Source organism: Chiloscyllium plagiosum, chromosome 29, assembly GCF_004010195.1.
Source record: "Chiloscyllium plagiosum isolate BGI_BamShark_2017 chromosome 29, ASM401019v2, whole genome shotgun sequence".
Lineage (NCBI taxonomy): Eukaryota > Metazoa > Chordata > Chondrichthyes > Orectolobiformes > Hemiscylliidae > Chiloscyllium > Chiloscyllium plagiosum.
The window spans coordinates 36,985,085-37,002,459 of NC_057738.1; the positions used below are offsets into that span (position 1 = coordinate 36,985,085).

Consider the following 17,375-nt stretch of genomic DNA (forward strand, 5'->3'; position numbering starts at 1 on the left):
TTACCATGATCAGAGATGCTGTTTCCAAGAAAACACTCTTTACATCTTCATGATTTACCCTCAAATGTGCAATCAACTCCACATAAACATTTGTCTGATCCAATGATAAAATTATTGACTGTTTTCCTTACTTTCCTGATATGTATAGCTCTTGCTGAGCTAGTTTGCAGCAAGGTAGTTGGAAGAAACTTGAGCAAACATTTTTTGATTCAGTGTTTTCATCTTCCACCCTACTTTCTGAAGTTCACCAAAAACTGCACTTACAGCTGTTTCTTTCAGCTGGACATCCTGCACTGCTGTGAGTTGCTGTTATATTCAGCAGATGACTGAAATACCTTGTACTATGAATGGAATGAGCTGATGAGTCATTTATCACATATGCTACACATTCCAGAGCTCCTGGTATTCTTCAATTTGTGATATCTGGTTGCACCTTGTGAGAAAAGACAAACTAGTCTATTGCCAGTGTTTAAAGGTAGTACTACATAATTGAGGTAAATCTGTTAAGCAGACTCATTTGTGCATTGTATATTTTATTGAACTGTATAGAGTCAATTGCAAAGGTCGATGATTCATGATCAATATCTTTTCATGATTTCCAATGTGTATTTTTGAGATTTTCTTTGACTTTGCAATTTTTAGCCCATCCTAAGTCAAAACTGAGGTGAAATAAACAAAAGTATTTGGTCATTGAAGAATCCTGGATGCATAATTTTCCAGGAAGAAATTAAACTCAGTATGAGACTAAACTTTTAGATATATGTCCCTGTATGTAATATTTAAGAGTAGGAGATTGCATAAAATTTAAAACTGTCCGAATGATAGATTAATGAAGATCTCCTGATTTTAAAAATATATAATTTTCTCCTATCGTTTTTAGTGGTTTAAAAGAATTTGGGAAATAAATAACTTTGAAAGTTTTACATGGTTTGGGGTTAAACTCTAACCTGTAATTTCACAGAATCGTTTGGCACAGCAAGAGGCCAATCAGCCCACAACTTGTTGTCTTGCAGAACAAAAGGGATACTAATTATTTGATGTCTGTTTGTAGCAGCAGTAGGACTATTTGCTTTATGATATGAATAAGTGGACATTCTAAAGCTAACCCATAACCCCGGTTATACAGTAAAACTTGTTGATATTTTCAATTTGCTTGATTTATCATTTGGAAAATGCAAATCATTTCTTGTAACACTTGATAAGCATGCATAATAGATTTTAAAACTACTGTGTGTGCATTATCATGTACATGCAAAATTGTTTGCGAGTTATGTTCACCACTTGGAGATTCTGCCTCTGGAATACTGCCCAAAGATGCCTGTGGACTGAATAAAATGGGGTTCAACATCAGATCCATTTCCTCCTACCCCCACCCCAACACTAATGGTGTTTTGTGCCACAGGATATGTGATTGCCACCTCATTTCTATTATAACTGTCCCTTTATATGGTTACCTCCAGAGATTCACTGCAATATAAATAGAGTATGAGTCAAGCACAGAATTCGGTCTTCACTGCAATTCAAAACAACTAAATTGTACACTGCATGACTGAAGGCATGTTGTTGATCAGAACGCTAATTTCACAAAGCATCCCTATTTGGTATGGAAAGTTTTTGACTGCATTGAATTCTTTTATACTCAGCAAAGAGATAGAGATTCAGCTGTGAAACATTTCCACGCTTGTTTGATTGAAAGTAGATTTAAATTATTTTGAGATATGATTATGCAGGATCTACCTTACATCCCTCAAAAAATTCTGTTATATTTTAGATATTTTGATTACCTCAATTTAAAATAACTTGAAGAAGGAAGTGTTGTTTTGATTATTTAATAATGTTTTAACAGCCTGGAAAATTAAAAGTGGAAATTTGAAATGTCAAATGCAATGTTTCTGACTACAACACTTGTGATTTCTTTGGGAAATCAGGTTTAGGTACTTAGATGGTTTTATTGCATGCATCAATGTAATCTGGACCAAAATGTGTGCATTTCCAGAAATTGATGTTGATAAGTTTTCTATTTGATATTGGATCAGTTTACAACTTTATCATTGTAGGTGCAGTATAGCCTGATGGATCAAAAGGCATACAAGAAAGATCAGAGATTTTTAAAAAGTCTATTCATTCCACTGGATCTCCAATTTGAATAATATTATGTTCCCAAGCTTACATCCAACTGTCTTTTGAATTCAACTGATGTCTAAGCTTTGGTCAGGCACTTACACAGCAATTGCTAATGACCTGGAAGTCATTGCCTAGAGGGTGCTGCAAGTGGAAATAACCAATCATTTTAAAAGGAAACGGGATGGGTACCAGAGCAAACTAAACATTCGGGATTATGGAGCTGGAAAGGAGCAATGAAACTTGACTAGACTGCTCCACAGAGAGTTGACATGGACTCGATGGGCTGAATGATCTCCTTCTGTACCGTCATGACCCTGTGACCCAGGAGTATTAAGCTCCCTGCGTGGTTCTACCAATCATTGTGTTTGTCACAATTTTACACATCAAATACTAAAAAAAAGTATATCCTCTGCACAAAAAGCAGGACAAATCCAACCCAGCCAATCATAGTCTTATCAGTCTACTCTCGATCATCAGTAAAGTGATGGAAGGGATCATTGATAGTGCTATCAGATGCACTTAGAAAGGAATAACTTGCTCACTGGTGCTCAGTTTGGGTTCTGTCACGGACATCTCCTGACTTCATTCACTTCATTTAACATATGTTGAAATATAGACAAAGGAGCTGAATACCACAGGGGAGGTGAGACTGGCTGCTCTTGTAATTAAAGCACTATTTGACTAAATACAGTATTAAAGAGCTCTGGAAAAACTGGAGTTAATAGGAATCAGAGAAAATTGTCAGAGAATATTTGATTGACATTCAGCAGAATATTATAGCTTTCAAGTTTAACAACATTCTTTAATGGTTCTTCTCGTATCCCAGTCAGTAGCCTCACATTAGTTTTGGACAGATTTGCTAGCGAAATTAGTTTAATCAACTTGGCTGTAATTGTTGCAAGTTAGAAACTGACGTGTTGGTGACAGTATTTAATCCCAAGAGAAACCACTTATCAATGCAACATCCAATCAATAAGGAGGGTTTGTTCTCAAAGGAATCTAGAACTTTGAGAGGAGACCTTATTAAAACTTATAAAATTCTTAAGAGCTTGACAAGGTAGATCCAGAGAGGTTGTTTCCTGTTGTGGGATAGTCTAATACCAGAGGGCATAATCTCAGAGTAAAGTAAAGCCCACTTAAGATGTCAGAGATGTGGAGGAATGTTTTCTTCCAGGTGGTGAGAAATCTGTAGAATATTTTATTGAAGAGGGAAACTAAGGTTAGGTCCTGAATATTTAGTTTCTTCAAGGCTGAGATAGACAGATATCTAATTATTAAGGAGTCAAGGTTTATGAGGATAAGCAGGAAATTGGAGTCAAGGATTATTTTTGATGATTAGATTAGATTCCCTACAGTATGGAAACAGGTCCTTCGGCCTGACAGGTCCACACCGACCCTCCGATGAGTAACCCACCCAGTCCCATTTCCCTCTGACTAATGGACCTAACACTATGGGCAATTTAGCATGACCAATTCACCTGACCTGCACATCTTTGGACTGTGGAGGAAACTGGAGCACCCAGAGGAAACCCACGCAGACACTGGGAGAATGTACAAATTCCACACAGACAGTCGCCTGAGGCTGGAATCGAACCTGGAACCCGGGTGCTGTCAGGCAGCAGTGCTAACCACTGAGCCACCGTGCTGCCCAATTTGATCAGTGATGATCTCATTGGAAAACATACCGGACTTGATGGACCAAATGGCCTGCTCTGTTCCTAGTTATGATATTTATATAGCTTTCTTTAGCATAAAACTATGTCCCCAGGCAATTCATTGGAGTGTGGGAGCAATGATAGCTGCTACGACTAAGAGAAAGTGGTTCTAAAGATTGAAACAAAAGTTGGTGAAAGACATTCAGATGGGTTTTAACGATTGTCGTGAAAGTTCCAGAGTATAGTCTCTGGCTAATGAAATGTCTTGCTTCTGGTCAACTAAAGAGCATGGAGTCAGAGGATTGGATGATGATTGCCAATCATATTCAACAAAGTCAATTGATAAGCACAAGTTAGTAATTAAGAGATTAGGAAAACAAATCCCACCATAGTAAATTTTGAAACTGAGATAAACGAATCCAGTCATTTTTGGTATGTTAATCAAGAAAAAAATAACCACTAAAGGGTGTACAAATGATCTTCAGAGAAAGGATGTTCTCCCAAAATGAGACTGTGGTCCACGATATGCAGTTGAATTTTAAAGCTCTCTGACCAATCATTCTATTCTATGTGAAAACAAAGAAATAATAGCTGAAGAAAATTAGGCAAAAATAAAGATTTTGACAGATTGTACCTCTCACGAATGGAATATGGAAAGCTGAAATAAAAGTCTATTTTTAGAAATTTGTTTTTTAGCTGAGCTAAAGCTAGCAAAGTGGCAAATGGAAAAACAAAATAAAAATAAGAATTAACTAAGCAGGGAACTCTGAAGATCAAGAATTTTTCACTTTGACAGAAATGCAAGTCTCTCTTCTCTCTTCACCCACTGTTTACAGGCTGACAAGTATGAAACTTAACCATAGATTCCTGGTCTGCTAAATATCTTACCTTTTTTAAATGTATTAATTCACAAGATGTAGGCCAGCATATGTTGTCCAGAAGACAGTAAAGAATCAGGCACATTGCTGTGGGTCTGCAGCCACATGTAGGGCAGACCAGGAAAGGACAGCCATTTCCTTCTCTAAAGCATTCATAAACCAAATGGGTTTTTCCAATAATCATTTCATGATTACCCTAGACTCTTTATTCCAGATTTTTATTGAATTCAAATTCCATCAGTTGCCATAGGAGGTTTCAAATCTAGATCCTCAGGACATTAACTGGATCTCTAATACTATAATCTAGTGATAATACCACTAGGCAATCGCCTCTCTTATCCTTGCTGAAACCCCCACAGGCTGATAGCTTGTACTATTGACTATCATGAAACAGCCAGATGAAGGGGAAACTGGATCATGGCCAGTGACCCAAATGAATCAGCACTTTTCAGAAAGGGAAGGCGAAAATCATCTCCCACAACAAAACTTTAAGCTAGGTTATTTGGCATCTGGTTCTTTCATGAGTGCAATTATGGCTTACCAATTCTTTAAATAGAAGGTTTTTTTTATCATCTCCCTAAATGAATGGGTGTAAATTGCAAGTTAAAATAGTGCTTGGAAAATTGGACCTTCCAAACCTCTACCTTATGAACAAAACATGTACATGCAAACATGTAAAATCTTTTCACAAACTCTGGACGTTCCAAAGAATCTTAAAGCTAATGCAATTCTTTTGAAGAATAGAAAATGTTACTTTGTGGATTTTTTTTGATGATGTTGGTAGATGAAGTTTGTTGCACATTTCTTGTTTTAAATCAACACACTTTTTGTAAAAATGCTAAAAAGTCCAGCATTTGGATTTTACCTGATTCACAATTCATGACCTTTTATTCATTCTATTATTGTTTACTTCCATGTCTTGTAAAATTTTCAACCGTATTTTGAATTTCTAGCTTTGATCAATGGGATAAGCAGTGAATCATTTCCAATAAACTGTGACGTTGTTCATGTTTATGAGGTATACAAAGACTAAATTACCAACTGCATTAGTCAGGGGTCAGTGTTGTGGGTCACTCATGTATCGATATTTGTTGCTCACACTGAGCCATTCATTTATGTATCAATAGCAAGATCAGTTTTGCATCTTTTAATGAAAGTGAAAACATACCTGTGTTCTAATTATATGATGCTAATTATTTATGTTTCCAGATTAATTGAAGACTGCCAAATTGTGCCCATTCTTTTCCAGGTTATTTTGGTGAGTACCAAGTATGATGAGTTTTTTTTTCTCCTTTTTTTAGTCATTAAATGCAATCCACTCCTCTTTAGTCCACAGAAACCACCTTATCATAATTTAACCACTTTTGGCCTGGCTTGTGGAAACATCCAATATTTAACAGATGTTTCTGAAATTAATCAGGATTTTGAGTGTGTGATGAAAGAGTTTTTCTAATCGGTAACAAATGTGGATAGACCAAAAATTATCATTAGAAGACCAAAGGCAAAGTTAGACGAATATTTTTCACAGGAACAGGGCCATGGAGTACTTTACCATGAATGAAGCAGGGAGTATAACATAGTGGGCCAGAGATAGTTAGAGCAAAGCATCCATATCATGCCCGAATAATTATACTTTTGCCCTGCATCTTTCAGCCATGGATAATTTTGCATCGTAACATGCTGATAACAGCACACCTACGACTATGAAGCATCTAAGGTGTCGGTGAGCCATGGTGTGAAAGTGCTGTTGTCATGACCATTTTGTTTAAGGATTGAGAAAGAACCAAGGTGCATTAGGCAAATTAGGCAAAAAAAGCAATAAAGAGAGAGAATGGGGAAAAATGGATTAGGAGAGAAAGAAGAAAGTGACAGAAAAGAAATTGTAGGCATCAACCAATCTGGTAACACAGCAGAGCACAGCTGATTCAGAGGGAGCTGGCAAATAAAGTCAAATAAGTTCATTTTAAATCTTCGTGTCATGGCAATTGTTCGTGTTTTGTCCCTGGAGAGAAGGCATCAATATAACAATTTCTTTCTTCTTGACACTCAGAGTTTATGCAAAGTTGAATTTTGTTGCAGTTATATTGAAACTTCAAATTTGCTTGATAGGGGAGAATCTGACAGTGAGTTAACTCATTTTTTTGTGAACTTTGTAACTTCTCCATTCCTGAAGGCAATTGCTGTTGCTGGAGTAATTTCACATGTCCTTTGGCACCTCAACCAAGTTGCAGCTCTTCATGTCTGAGTCTTAACTGCATGGTATCACAATTCAGCTGAATATAGACCAGCACCCACATATTTTCTTTCAATAGGTATACTGAAAAATAGTTAGAAATAAAAACCCTGCGGTTGAAGATGTTTTGTCAAATCTACAGAATGAAGTTTTCAAACTTTCCAAATAAATCGGGAATTTCTATACAATTACTACATTACTACAGTGAAAAGAAAAAAATTGTAAAATGAATGTCTCATAGTGTGAGCTAAAGACTAATACTTTAATGAGGATATTCATTTCCAGCACACAAGCTAAGTGCGTGAAGAATAAATTGGCCATTTTGTGACATAGGATTATTCGTATCTCCGCTATTGATAGGAAGCTCTGTAAAGCATTCTCAGATCAAATCAACGTATGCCCTGTACTGGCAATTTGAACAAACTTTTGATTTTAAAAATAAGTTTATGTCATCATTCAATTGAGGAATAAAGGCTGCAGTGAGTTATTGTTTTGCAAATTGCTGTAAATGACGCTCTGCCTTGAAGGCTTCAAAGAATATTTACAGTGTAGGTATCATTGTGTATAAAAATGGATTGTACATTAATGGTGCTTATCCACCGTATTCAGCCAGAAGCTAAATTATATAGAAAAATGATCCATGGTTGATCTCAACCCTGTGCCAAAATCTCACCAGTGCCTCAAATGCGACAATATGGCCATTGAATTAACCGATAAAGGAGAGATAGAGAGAATTGCTGGTTTTATCAAATCTCTCCTGGTGGAAGAGTTTAAGAACCTTTTGTTTGATTTGCATGGCAGCACCTGCTGTCAAGCAATAAAGGTATAGCTTTAATTATAGGCTACTTTAATCTGCATATAGATCAGGCAAATTAAATCAGTAAAAATACTGTAGAGGAGGGATTCCTGAAATGGATACGAGATAGTTTTCTGGATCAATACACTGAGACCACCCTAGACTGGGGTACTGTGTAATGAGAAATGGCTAGTGGGCAATCTAGCTGTGTGAGGTTCCTTGGGGATGAGTGACGATAATATAGAATTCTTCATTAAGACAGTGAGTGACATAGTTGATTCTGAGATTGGGCTACTGTGTTTAGAAGAATGTTGGTATGAGACATGAGTTGTTTATGATAAATTAGGGAGTGTTACTTAAAGGTTTGACAGTGAATAGGCAATGATAGGCATTTAAAAGAATGTCTGAAAGAACTGCAACAATTGCTCATTCTTGTCTGGCACAACAATAAAATGGGGAAGATGGCCCAGCCATGGCTAACATGGGAAATTAGGGATCGTATTCAATCCAAGGGAGGGACGTACAAATTGGCCAAAAGAGCAGCAGACTGGATGATTGTGAGCAGTTTAGGTTTCAGCAAAGGAGGATAAGTGGATTGATTAACAAGAGAATATAGAGTACGAGAGTAATCTTGTGGGGAATGTACAAACTGATTGTAAAAACTAATATAGGTATGTGAAGAGAATAAGTTCAGTGAAGACAAATGTAGGTCCCTTACAGTCAGAGACAGGGAATGTTATAATGGGAATTAAAGAGATCACTAGCCAAGAAATATATATTTTGTTTCTGTCCTCACAAAGCAAGGCACAAATAATGTGTCAAAAGTGTTGGAGAGCATATGAATCGTCTTGCAAGATTCTGCAGACTCTGGAACAGTTCTTATGGCTTGGAGGATAGCTAATGTAACTCCATTACTTAAAAAAAGGAGGTAAATAGAAAACAGGAACTTATCGACATTGGTGCTGGGAAAATTGTTGAGTTCATTATTTTATAGCAAAGCACTCGGGAAACAGTGATAAGATTGGACAGAGTCAGAATGGATTCATGAGAGGAAAATCGTGCTTCATAAGTTGATTGAACGTTTTTGAGGATGTAGCAAGTCGAGTTGATGAGGAGGAATCAGTGGATGTGGTTGCTTAGACTTTCAGAAGGTGTTCAAGAAGGTCCCACATAATAGATTAGCATGTAATATTAAAATGCATGGGATAGGAGGGCTAATGTACTGATCTCGCTAGAGAACTGGCTGGTAGACAGGATACAAAGAGTCAGAATAAACGGTTCATTTTATGAGTGGTAGCCAGTGACTAGTGGTTTACCGCAAGGATCGGTACTTGGACCCCAGCTATTCACAGTATATATTAATGGTTTAGTCGAGGGAAATTAAATGTAATCTCCCCAAATTTGGAGATGACTGAAAGACGGGTGGGAGAGTGAATTTTGAGGATGATGCATTGATGCATCTCCTATATTCTCTCCTATAGAAAGTGCTAATGGTCTAAATATTGAAAGTTTTCAAGAAGGAGGTGCATGTAGTTCTTAGGGCTAAAAGAGATCAAAGAGTATGGGGAGAAAATAGGAACAGAGTACTGAGTTGGATGATCATCCATGATTATATTGAATGGTGGAGCCAACTTGAAGGGCTGAGTAGCCTATGCCTATTTCTATTTTGTATGATTCTGTGTCAAAGCTGATCCAACTGTAATGCTGACCTTCGAAAGTTACTGGTGAGTGTCTGCACCTGTGAATGCTCGCCCAAGCAAGAAGTCAGCGCATTCAGGTGAGGAAGAGAGGGCGCTGGCAAGATGTAAGTCCTGATTTACTGCAAAGTAATAGGTAAATTTTCATTTACTATTGTCAACCGTTATGATTCTTTATTGAACATTGGGTCCCCAAAATCCAGCTGTTGTTTTTGGATGAAGTGCTCCCATGGATTTTTAAGATATCAAACAGATTCTGTACAGCACTACAGTTACCTGCAAAGTGGGATGTTGCCGCAGCCAAAAAAAACAAGTCGTATTGTAGAAGACCTACAATGAATGCAGAAAAATGTACTTCAAATATGATAGAGGTGTAATGGACATAAATGAATGGTCAACCAAAGCATCTATAACCGCATCTTCAAAGTGGATGATTTTATGAAAACAGTGGGTGAAAGTGGTGAGGTGGAACTACTTAGGGAAAGTTTTGACATTGAAGATGTGGTTGCATTAGTTGGGTGAAGAGAATGGGTGTGTATAAAAATGCGGAGTTCTCAGAGAAGTATAGAGAGATGAAACCTGTATAGAGAGGAGGAACAAAGGCAAGAATGAATTTAAACAACAGTTTAAATTCAAGGTATTGTATTCATGTAAGTTTTACAATACAGGCTTGATTTGCAAAAAACAACATAAAGCTTTTATTGTAATTATACATTTGTAGCTTCTGGTGTGAAATGCCAATTATCTGTGCATGCAACTTTACACCAGTTATTAAAAGGGTTTAGTGAAATTGGTGCAATAATTTAGAAAACAACTTTTAGATGATTATTTTAAATATTAATAACTTAATCTCTGGAATTGGGGAGGGTGCAGAAAAGATTTATGAGAATAGATCCTGAGATGACACTTCCAGCATGTAGATACATTGGCAAAGCTGGAGTTCTTCAAGAATAGAAGTTTCACAAGAGATTGATAGAGGTGTTAAAATCAAGAAGGGTCAGAACAGAATAGATAAAGAGAAATTGTTTCCATTCGTGAAAGGTGTGAAAGCAAGAGAATGTAAGTTTAAGGTGATTGACAGGAGAACCAAAGGTAACAGGAAAAGTTACACATTGAGTGGTTAGGATCTGTAATTCTAGCTACCTTAGAATGTGGTGAAGGCAGGTTGAATTATGACTTTCAAAAGGAATTGATAATTATTTGAAGAGAAAAGATTTACAGGGTTGTGAGGTAATGTTGGGGCCGTGGGACATGTTTAGTAGCTCTTGCAGAAAGTCTGCACAGACCTGACCAGTCAATGGCCACCTTCTGTACAGTAACAATAGATTTTATGAAGTTATTCAGCCCAAAGATTAAAAGCATTTTTAAAAATTACACACCATAAGTTCAGATCCAGTTATTGTGCATTCTTGGCATACACACCCGGAGCAGTATTTGTATGTGTATGGCATTTTCGGAGCACACAGCTAAAAGCAAACAACAGCATTTTGATCGATAACAATGAAATCTGTGAAAACACTGGAGACCTGGATTATATTCTACTCTCTTTCCTTAAAAGAAGGATAGTTCTAATACCATCCTCTATATTGTCTGCATTTAGTGCACAGCCCCAGGAGAATGAGACTAGGTTTGTGCTTGTTCTCTGCCTCATTAGTGTGCGTAATAGAGATCTTGACTGGGTGAATGGCATTTCTGTTTCACAGATTCTTGTGTGTGTAAGTTGCTGCAGAATGGGACATTAATGATGTCTTAACGAACTTGACTACAGTATGAAAAGCAGTCTTCATCTTGCTGATACTTATGTCTCACAGCTGATGGACAGCCAATTGTTTAGTTCAGTCTCTAGAGGAGGTTTTTAATAGAAGTGAGAATGAGCTTTTCTGATTGTGGGAAATAAAGTTGCTGTAAACTATTAAACCCAAAAATCTGTATGGTAGTAGTAATGAATGTACTGTGGAAATGATCATTATCGCGGTCAAATAAAACTTGGCATAGAACCATGCACTTTCTGCAAGTATTTAGAATGCATGAAGAACAGCGCATGCAGCATACATTATATTTTGTCATAAAAACATACACTACCCTCCCTCATTTGAAAGACTTGCTTTCTTATCGGGCAGTGAAGGTTATTGCCCCTGTTATGTATGAAGTAAACTGACTGACAGAATCCACACCATGGGAGAACATTGACTGAAGCAATCTACAGTTGAAGGCTGCCAAGTCTGACTGAGGATGTTAAGAGGAAGACGTGAATGGAATGTTCCTTATTGTAACACGACAGATTGAAATATTTACCTGTTACTAGGGGATGTGATAATTTGTCACAGCCATTAGATTAGATTACTTTACAGTGTGGAAACAGGCCCTTCGGCCCAACACTGGCCTGCCGAAGCGCAACCCACCCACACCCCTCCATTTACCCCTTACCTAACACTACGGGCAATTTAGCATGGCCAGTTCACCTGACCTGCACATCTTTGGACTGTGGGAGGAAACTGGAGCACCCGGAGGAAATCCACGCAGACACGGGGAGAACGTGCAAACTCCACACAGTTAGTTGCCTGAGGCAGGATCTGAACCCGGGTCTCTGGCGCTGTGAGGCAGCAGTGCTAACCACTGTGCCACCGTGCCGCCCAAAATAGCTTGTGGGGCAATAGCTTGTGGTTTTCTGCATTGGGTATTAGGTGGTCCACATTTGAACTTGTAAAGTTATGTAAAATCTTAGTTTTTTCATTGTCATATCAATGTCTCCATAACTTGTGTGCCATAGTTACTGGGAGCACAGGTATAATAAGTAATAATAATTCATTATTAGCATGTCTTCCATATTTTTTAATATGGAAAATAGTAAGTAATCAAGGTGAGTACCTAGGTAAGGCAGCTATTATTATTGATCCTGTCCATTTCCACACAGCTATTGAGCACCTTCATATCAGAGATGCAAAATTATAAGAAACTCTTACCTGGACTTTGCAGATTACAAGGATATAAAGATGCACAACATTATTTACAAGCTCAGGATAAACATAATGGTTCTAACTATATTAAGGTTTAACGTTTCCCATTGGTCCACGTCATACTTAAAATAGTTCACTCGACAAAAACTGCTTTAATGAAAGCTTTGTGATAAAAATAGTTTGGCCTGATAATGCTTCCATGCTTTTCAGAAAAAATGGAGCAAGAAATATACTTGCCTACAGGTATTATAAATACAGTTTGCTACTCACATCAATAGCAGATTTAGCAGTTTAATCTATTACAGAAAACAAATGTTACTTATTTGGGACATTTAGGAGTGGGTTAGATGCATATAATGAAGTTGATATTTACTTTATAATGCAAGCAGACTTCAGGGTTTTGCCATAACTTGGGGTTTGATGGTGAATGAAATAAACAAAAGTCTGCAACTTCTTGACTCTTTCTGATTTGAACGTGTTACAAGCCACACTAAATCAAAGCCATTGTGCAGGAAAATGGTAACTGAGGTTTCATGAATTTTGAAACAAATTAGCATAATACTTTACATTTATTACAGATTAAAAATTTGTTAGATTTCTTGGTGGAATGTCTATTACACCATCATGATTCACAAAATGAACTTACATGGCACTGAGTTTATAATTATAGGTTAATCCAGAAATATTTCCTCTTCTTCCACCTCTCAACAGTCTTGTTATTTATAATTCAAACATGTTATGAAGCCAAGTCATTTTTATTCAAAGACAAAAACAGAATTGCTAGATAAGCTCAGCAGGTCTGGCAGCAGTGGTGAAGAGAAATCAAAGTTAATGTTTCGTGTCACATGATCTTTCCTCAGAACTGAGTTTTGCTTCAATACTAACAATACTTCTGATGCTGAAATATGTTCTATCATCCTATGCCACGGTATTCATCATTATCCAAAGTGCCTAATTTACATTCCAGAAGGATGTAAATTAGTAAGTACCTACAATTAGCAAGGGTTAACTTACTAAAGAAAAGGAGAAATAATAGAGTAGATTTTCAGATGTATCACACTGATGGGACAACAAATTACACCCACATAATGCCTTTAAGATAAAAATAGCCCCAAAGTATTTTTCAGAAAAGGACAACTGAGACATATCCAAACTTGCTGAGGAGAAGTTAAGAGGCTGCAAGGACTTGGACAAAAATGTTTTAAGTTGAAAAGACATTTGAGGATGTTTAGGAAAGTGATTCCAAAGACTGGAACTAAAGCAACTGAGAATGATATTGCCAACAATGGGAAAAAATGAAGAGATAGTGGGAAGGATAATGTACAGCAGACCAGATATAGATGAACAGTGAATTTTGGGTGAGAGTTTTTCAGAAAAGTAGGAGAAAACATGAAATGAGGATGAGGATACAGGGTTTGTTAACAAAGCCCCAATTAATGGGTTACAGAACTTAGAGATTGTTTTCAATAATGTTGAAATTTGTGAAGAAAACAGGGTGGAAAGTCAACTAATCCAAATGGCAAAATCACACTATGAGGATTTCAGAAGAGTAGGAGTTCAGGTGGACTGAAGGCAAGCAATACTGAACAGTAGGTATCGTATTGGTAGGTGATCTCTGTGATGGAGAGGATGTTGGGTTTAAAATTCAATTCTGGGTTAACTTCTACTGGCTTAGATATGGAGCATAAACCATAGCATGAATGGTTGAACCAAATTGTCTATTTCTGTACTGTAACGTAAATTGCTCACTTTAAGAAACCTCGAATGAGACATGTCAAGTTATCCTGTAAGGAATAGACAGGAATTGTTTAAAATCCCCAAATGTGCTAAGAATTTTACAATCTAATAATTTTAGATTATCAGTTGGACTTGCACTGCAGCTCAGAAATTAGAAGCTACATATCTTCAAATGCAAGGACCAGTCCTTTATAAGAAAAGGAACATATCTGACATTACATCTTTGGGGAATTAAACAAAAGCCTGGGGGCAATAACTACCTAGTGCATTCGCCATGGCAATGCCTTAACCAATCAGATTCGACCTTCCAACCAACTGGTACCCTTACTTTATGCAGTATAGATTTGATGTTCCCTTTGAAATTTTTCATTCTTGTGCCTGTCCTGATGAATGCAAGAGTAAAACCTTCTGTGCCATGTCTGTTTTTCACAAATATGTGAGGAATGTAAAACTGCTTGAAAATAAATAATTTAAAAACAAATGCCCCCAGCTTTTGGCTAAGAAGTATAATTCCTGTCAAGTATACAAGAAGCTACAATTGTAATTTCTTAATCTATTCTGTGTAGTTTTATTACTGCAGTGATGTAACTTGATATCTTGTATGTTTTTAATAATCAAATCATTTACATTTTAGAACTCTTTATTGACTCATCTGGTTTCTAATTCAGCCCATACTCCCAGTTATAGCAAGGTGCAGTAGTCAATTTTGAATTTATAATATTGACCTTAAGTTAGCAAGTACATCATTGTAAAAGGGATACTGCAGGTCTGTATGGAGCCTGAATACAAATGAGTATGGGAATAAGCTTTTCCCCATAGGCATTCATGTCCAATGTAAAAGGCTTATCAAGTCAGATTTTTACAGTATAATTTTTTAAGCAAACTATACTGCAGTAATGGTTTCAGATTAAAGGAAACCCTGCAATCTGCAAGCTGGTGATTTAAGATGTAAGTACTATATAAACAAATCTTTCAGATTAATTATTCAGACTTGTTGTTGTGTCATCAGTTCAGGATATTTTACATTTTATGTATATGTCATAGATGACATGTGCTGTGCAGAAAATCTATTAGGAAATGTAAGAATGTGTTTTAGTGTGTCGTGTGCTAGTATTAAACCAAACCTGTCATGCTAAACACTGTTCCTGGGTGATTTGATTACTCGTAATTTGAAAACGGACTTTTAAGTTTAATGCTCACATTACGAATGATGTGGAGAGTGTGTAAACCAACTTGCTTCTGGACATGTTGCAGATTATTTCCAGTTCTCATAGATCAATACTTGTGATGATTTTCCAGTTTGTACTCTGGTGAGTTATTATATTTTTAATTAAATAAATGAACAGGTCTTTGTCAGAGAAATGACGGCTAAGAGTTTCACATCTTTCTTCTCCCTCCTGGAGGCAGTGTTTCACGTGGCACTTAATAGTTTCTGTCTGCTTCTTTTTACATAATTTATTTTAAATGGGTTAGTGATTGGACTAAACTGTGCAGTAGTGTTCTATAGAATTGCTGACTAGCTGCATGTATGGCAGTGGCAACATTATTTTGTCACATGCGCTAATTATTGTAGAAAATGTCTTGCATACTTATAAATGGAGCTCACGTGTATATTTACTTAACAAGCATGCAGCATGATTTAGTTTCCAGCTGTGGCTCGGTTGATAGCCATTAATATCATGGAGTCAGAAGGTTGAGTGTTTGAATTCCACATTAGGATTTAAGTGAAAATATCTGCAGTGATATTATATTCCAGTATGGAGGGAGGTGCTGTCCTTCAGTTGGCATGTTAAAGGAAGGCCTAATCTATTCTCTCCAATGAATATTAAAAATCACATGAGGCACAAATTAGTTCTCACACTTCTTGTATTACAACAGTGACTACACTTCTAGAATACTTCATTGGCCTTGCGATGCCCTGAGGTTGAAGTGTGCTATATAAATACAAGTCTTTCTTCTACCATTCAGGAAGCAACCACTCACACCCATCAAACGTATACTTTGCTTTTTAGCTTACCATTTTTGCAAGAATGCACACTAAGCTTGAACTACACATGCATATACCATGAAATTATAAGTACTCACACCCACCACGCATCCCCGATGGAAAGTTGGTGTCTAGCCACAGGCCTGGAAGAAGCCTGCTCCACAGACATAACACACCACACATGGGCTAATGTTGGTGAAAGTGTGACTTATGTTGCTCAAATAATAGGAGGTCCCACCCTATGGAGCTGCTGGCCAATCTGAACTAGGGAAAGATCCTGCTGGGACTACAGCCAGCCCAAACAAGAAGACCCCATTGATCCTACTTCAAGTAAAGAGCATTAAGCAGAGAATGTTTTACCACCTCTTGAGGTTGAACCCAAAATTGGCCCAATGTGCTGACACATTTGGGGCTGCAGAGCAGCTCAAGCACACAGATTCTCAGTCAAAACAGCAAAGTTTATACAGCCATGAGAATTCGTGTACATTGCATTGTCACCTGTGGCACCAAAGCATCCTCAATAGGTTTTCTTCTTTCTCTCCTTCCCACTACATCAAAATGTATTTACTCTTTATGAACCCACAGTAGAGGGTGACTCCCTGACAGTTAGACTGATAAGCTTGGTCAGGCACCCCGGAGCGGGGGTTACTCAGGGTGGTGACTTCTGAAGTGTGGTTTCTTCTCTGGCTAAGTGCCCAGTTCCAAAAGCCATTGGTTGGGGTAATGGAGTGCATATTCAGCAGGGTCCTGAGGGTACTGGACCTGGCTGTCCATGTAGGCAGCCAGATGACCACAGGAGTTGCTGTACTGCAATGTGGGGCACTGTCTACCACAATCCTATCTGCCACTCCTGTTCCTCCAAGTGCATTCTGACAAAGTATCTGATTGCTGATGCACCAGGTCTTCTCTTGCCTAGGGCTGAGCAAGTGTCTGGTTTCCAGTCCTCCAAGTGCCAGCAATCTGGGACATTTCTTCCTTGGTTACGTGCAGAGCTGTCACTGTGTGGGTGCACACCAAATTGTACTCCAAATTTTCTAAAGCAAATGTTCCCACTGAGGTGTCAGTTTCTGAGCTCATGGGGGCACAGGAGTCAGCTTTACTGATGCTTTCTTTAGCATCACTTTATTCTCTTTCTCATTGAGGAGTTGGTGGAATTGTCAGCAGTGGACTTTGTCTACAAGACAAAGGGAGAGAGGCACCACAGGCAGTGATTAGAAGTGATGTGCAATGATACTGCCAGTGGAATTAATGTGAAAATTGGTGTGGAATTAAGGGTGGTATTTATCACTTGGTGGGATATAGATGTTTTAG

The 17,375-nt window shown here is 37.6% G+C and overlaps 1 protein-coding gene across 21 annotated transcripts in view; it reads left to right on the forward strand.

The window, feature by feature from the left end:
• Positions 1-17,375, forward strand: part of ulk4 (unc-51 like kinase 4) — a 497,483-nt gene that overhangs the window by 302,276 nt on the left and 177,832 nt on the right. For 20 of the 21 annotated variants that reach the window (XR_006315934.1, XM_043719550.1, XM_043719542.1 and 17 more), the window contains one exon: positions 5,867-5,915. The exons of the other annotated variant lie outside the window; for it this stretch is intronic. Coding sequence is in view for 19 of the 20 variants with exons in the window: in XM_043719550.1 (XP_043575485.1) it covers positions 5,867-5,915 (49 nt within the window). In the remaining variant the exon portion in view is untranslated. The remainder of the gene's footprint in view (positions 1-5,866; positions 5,916-17,375) is intronic. 21 annotated transcript variants of the gene reach the window in all.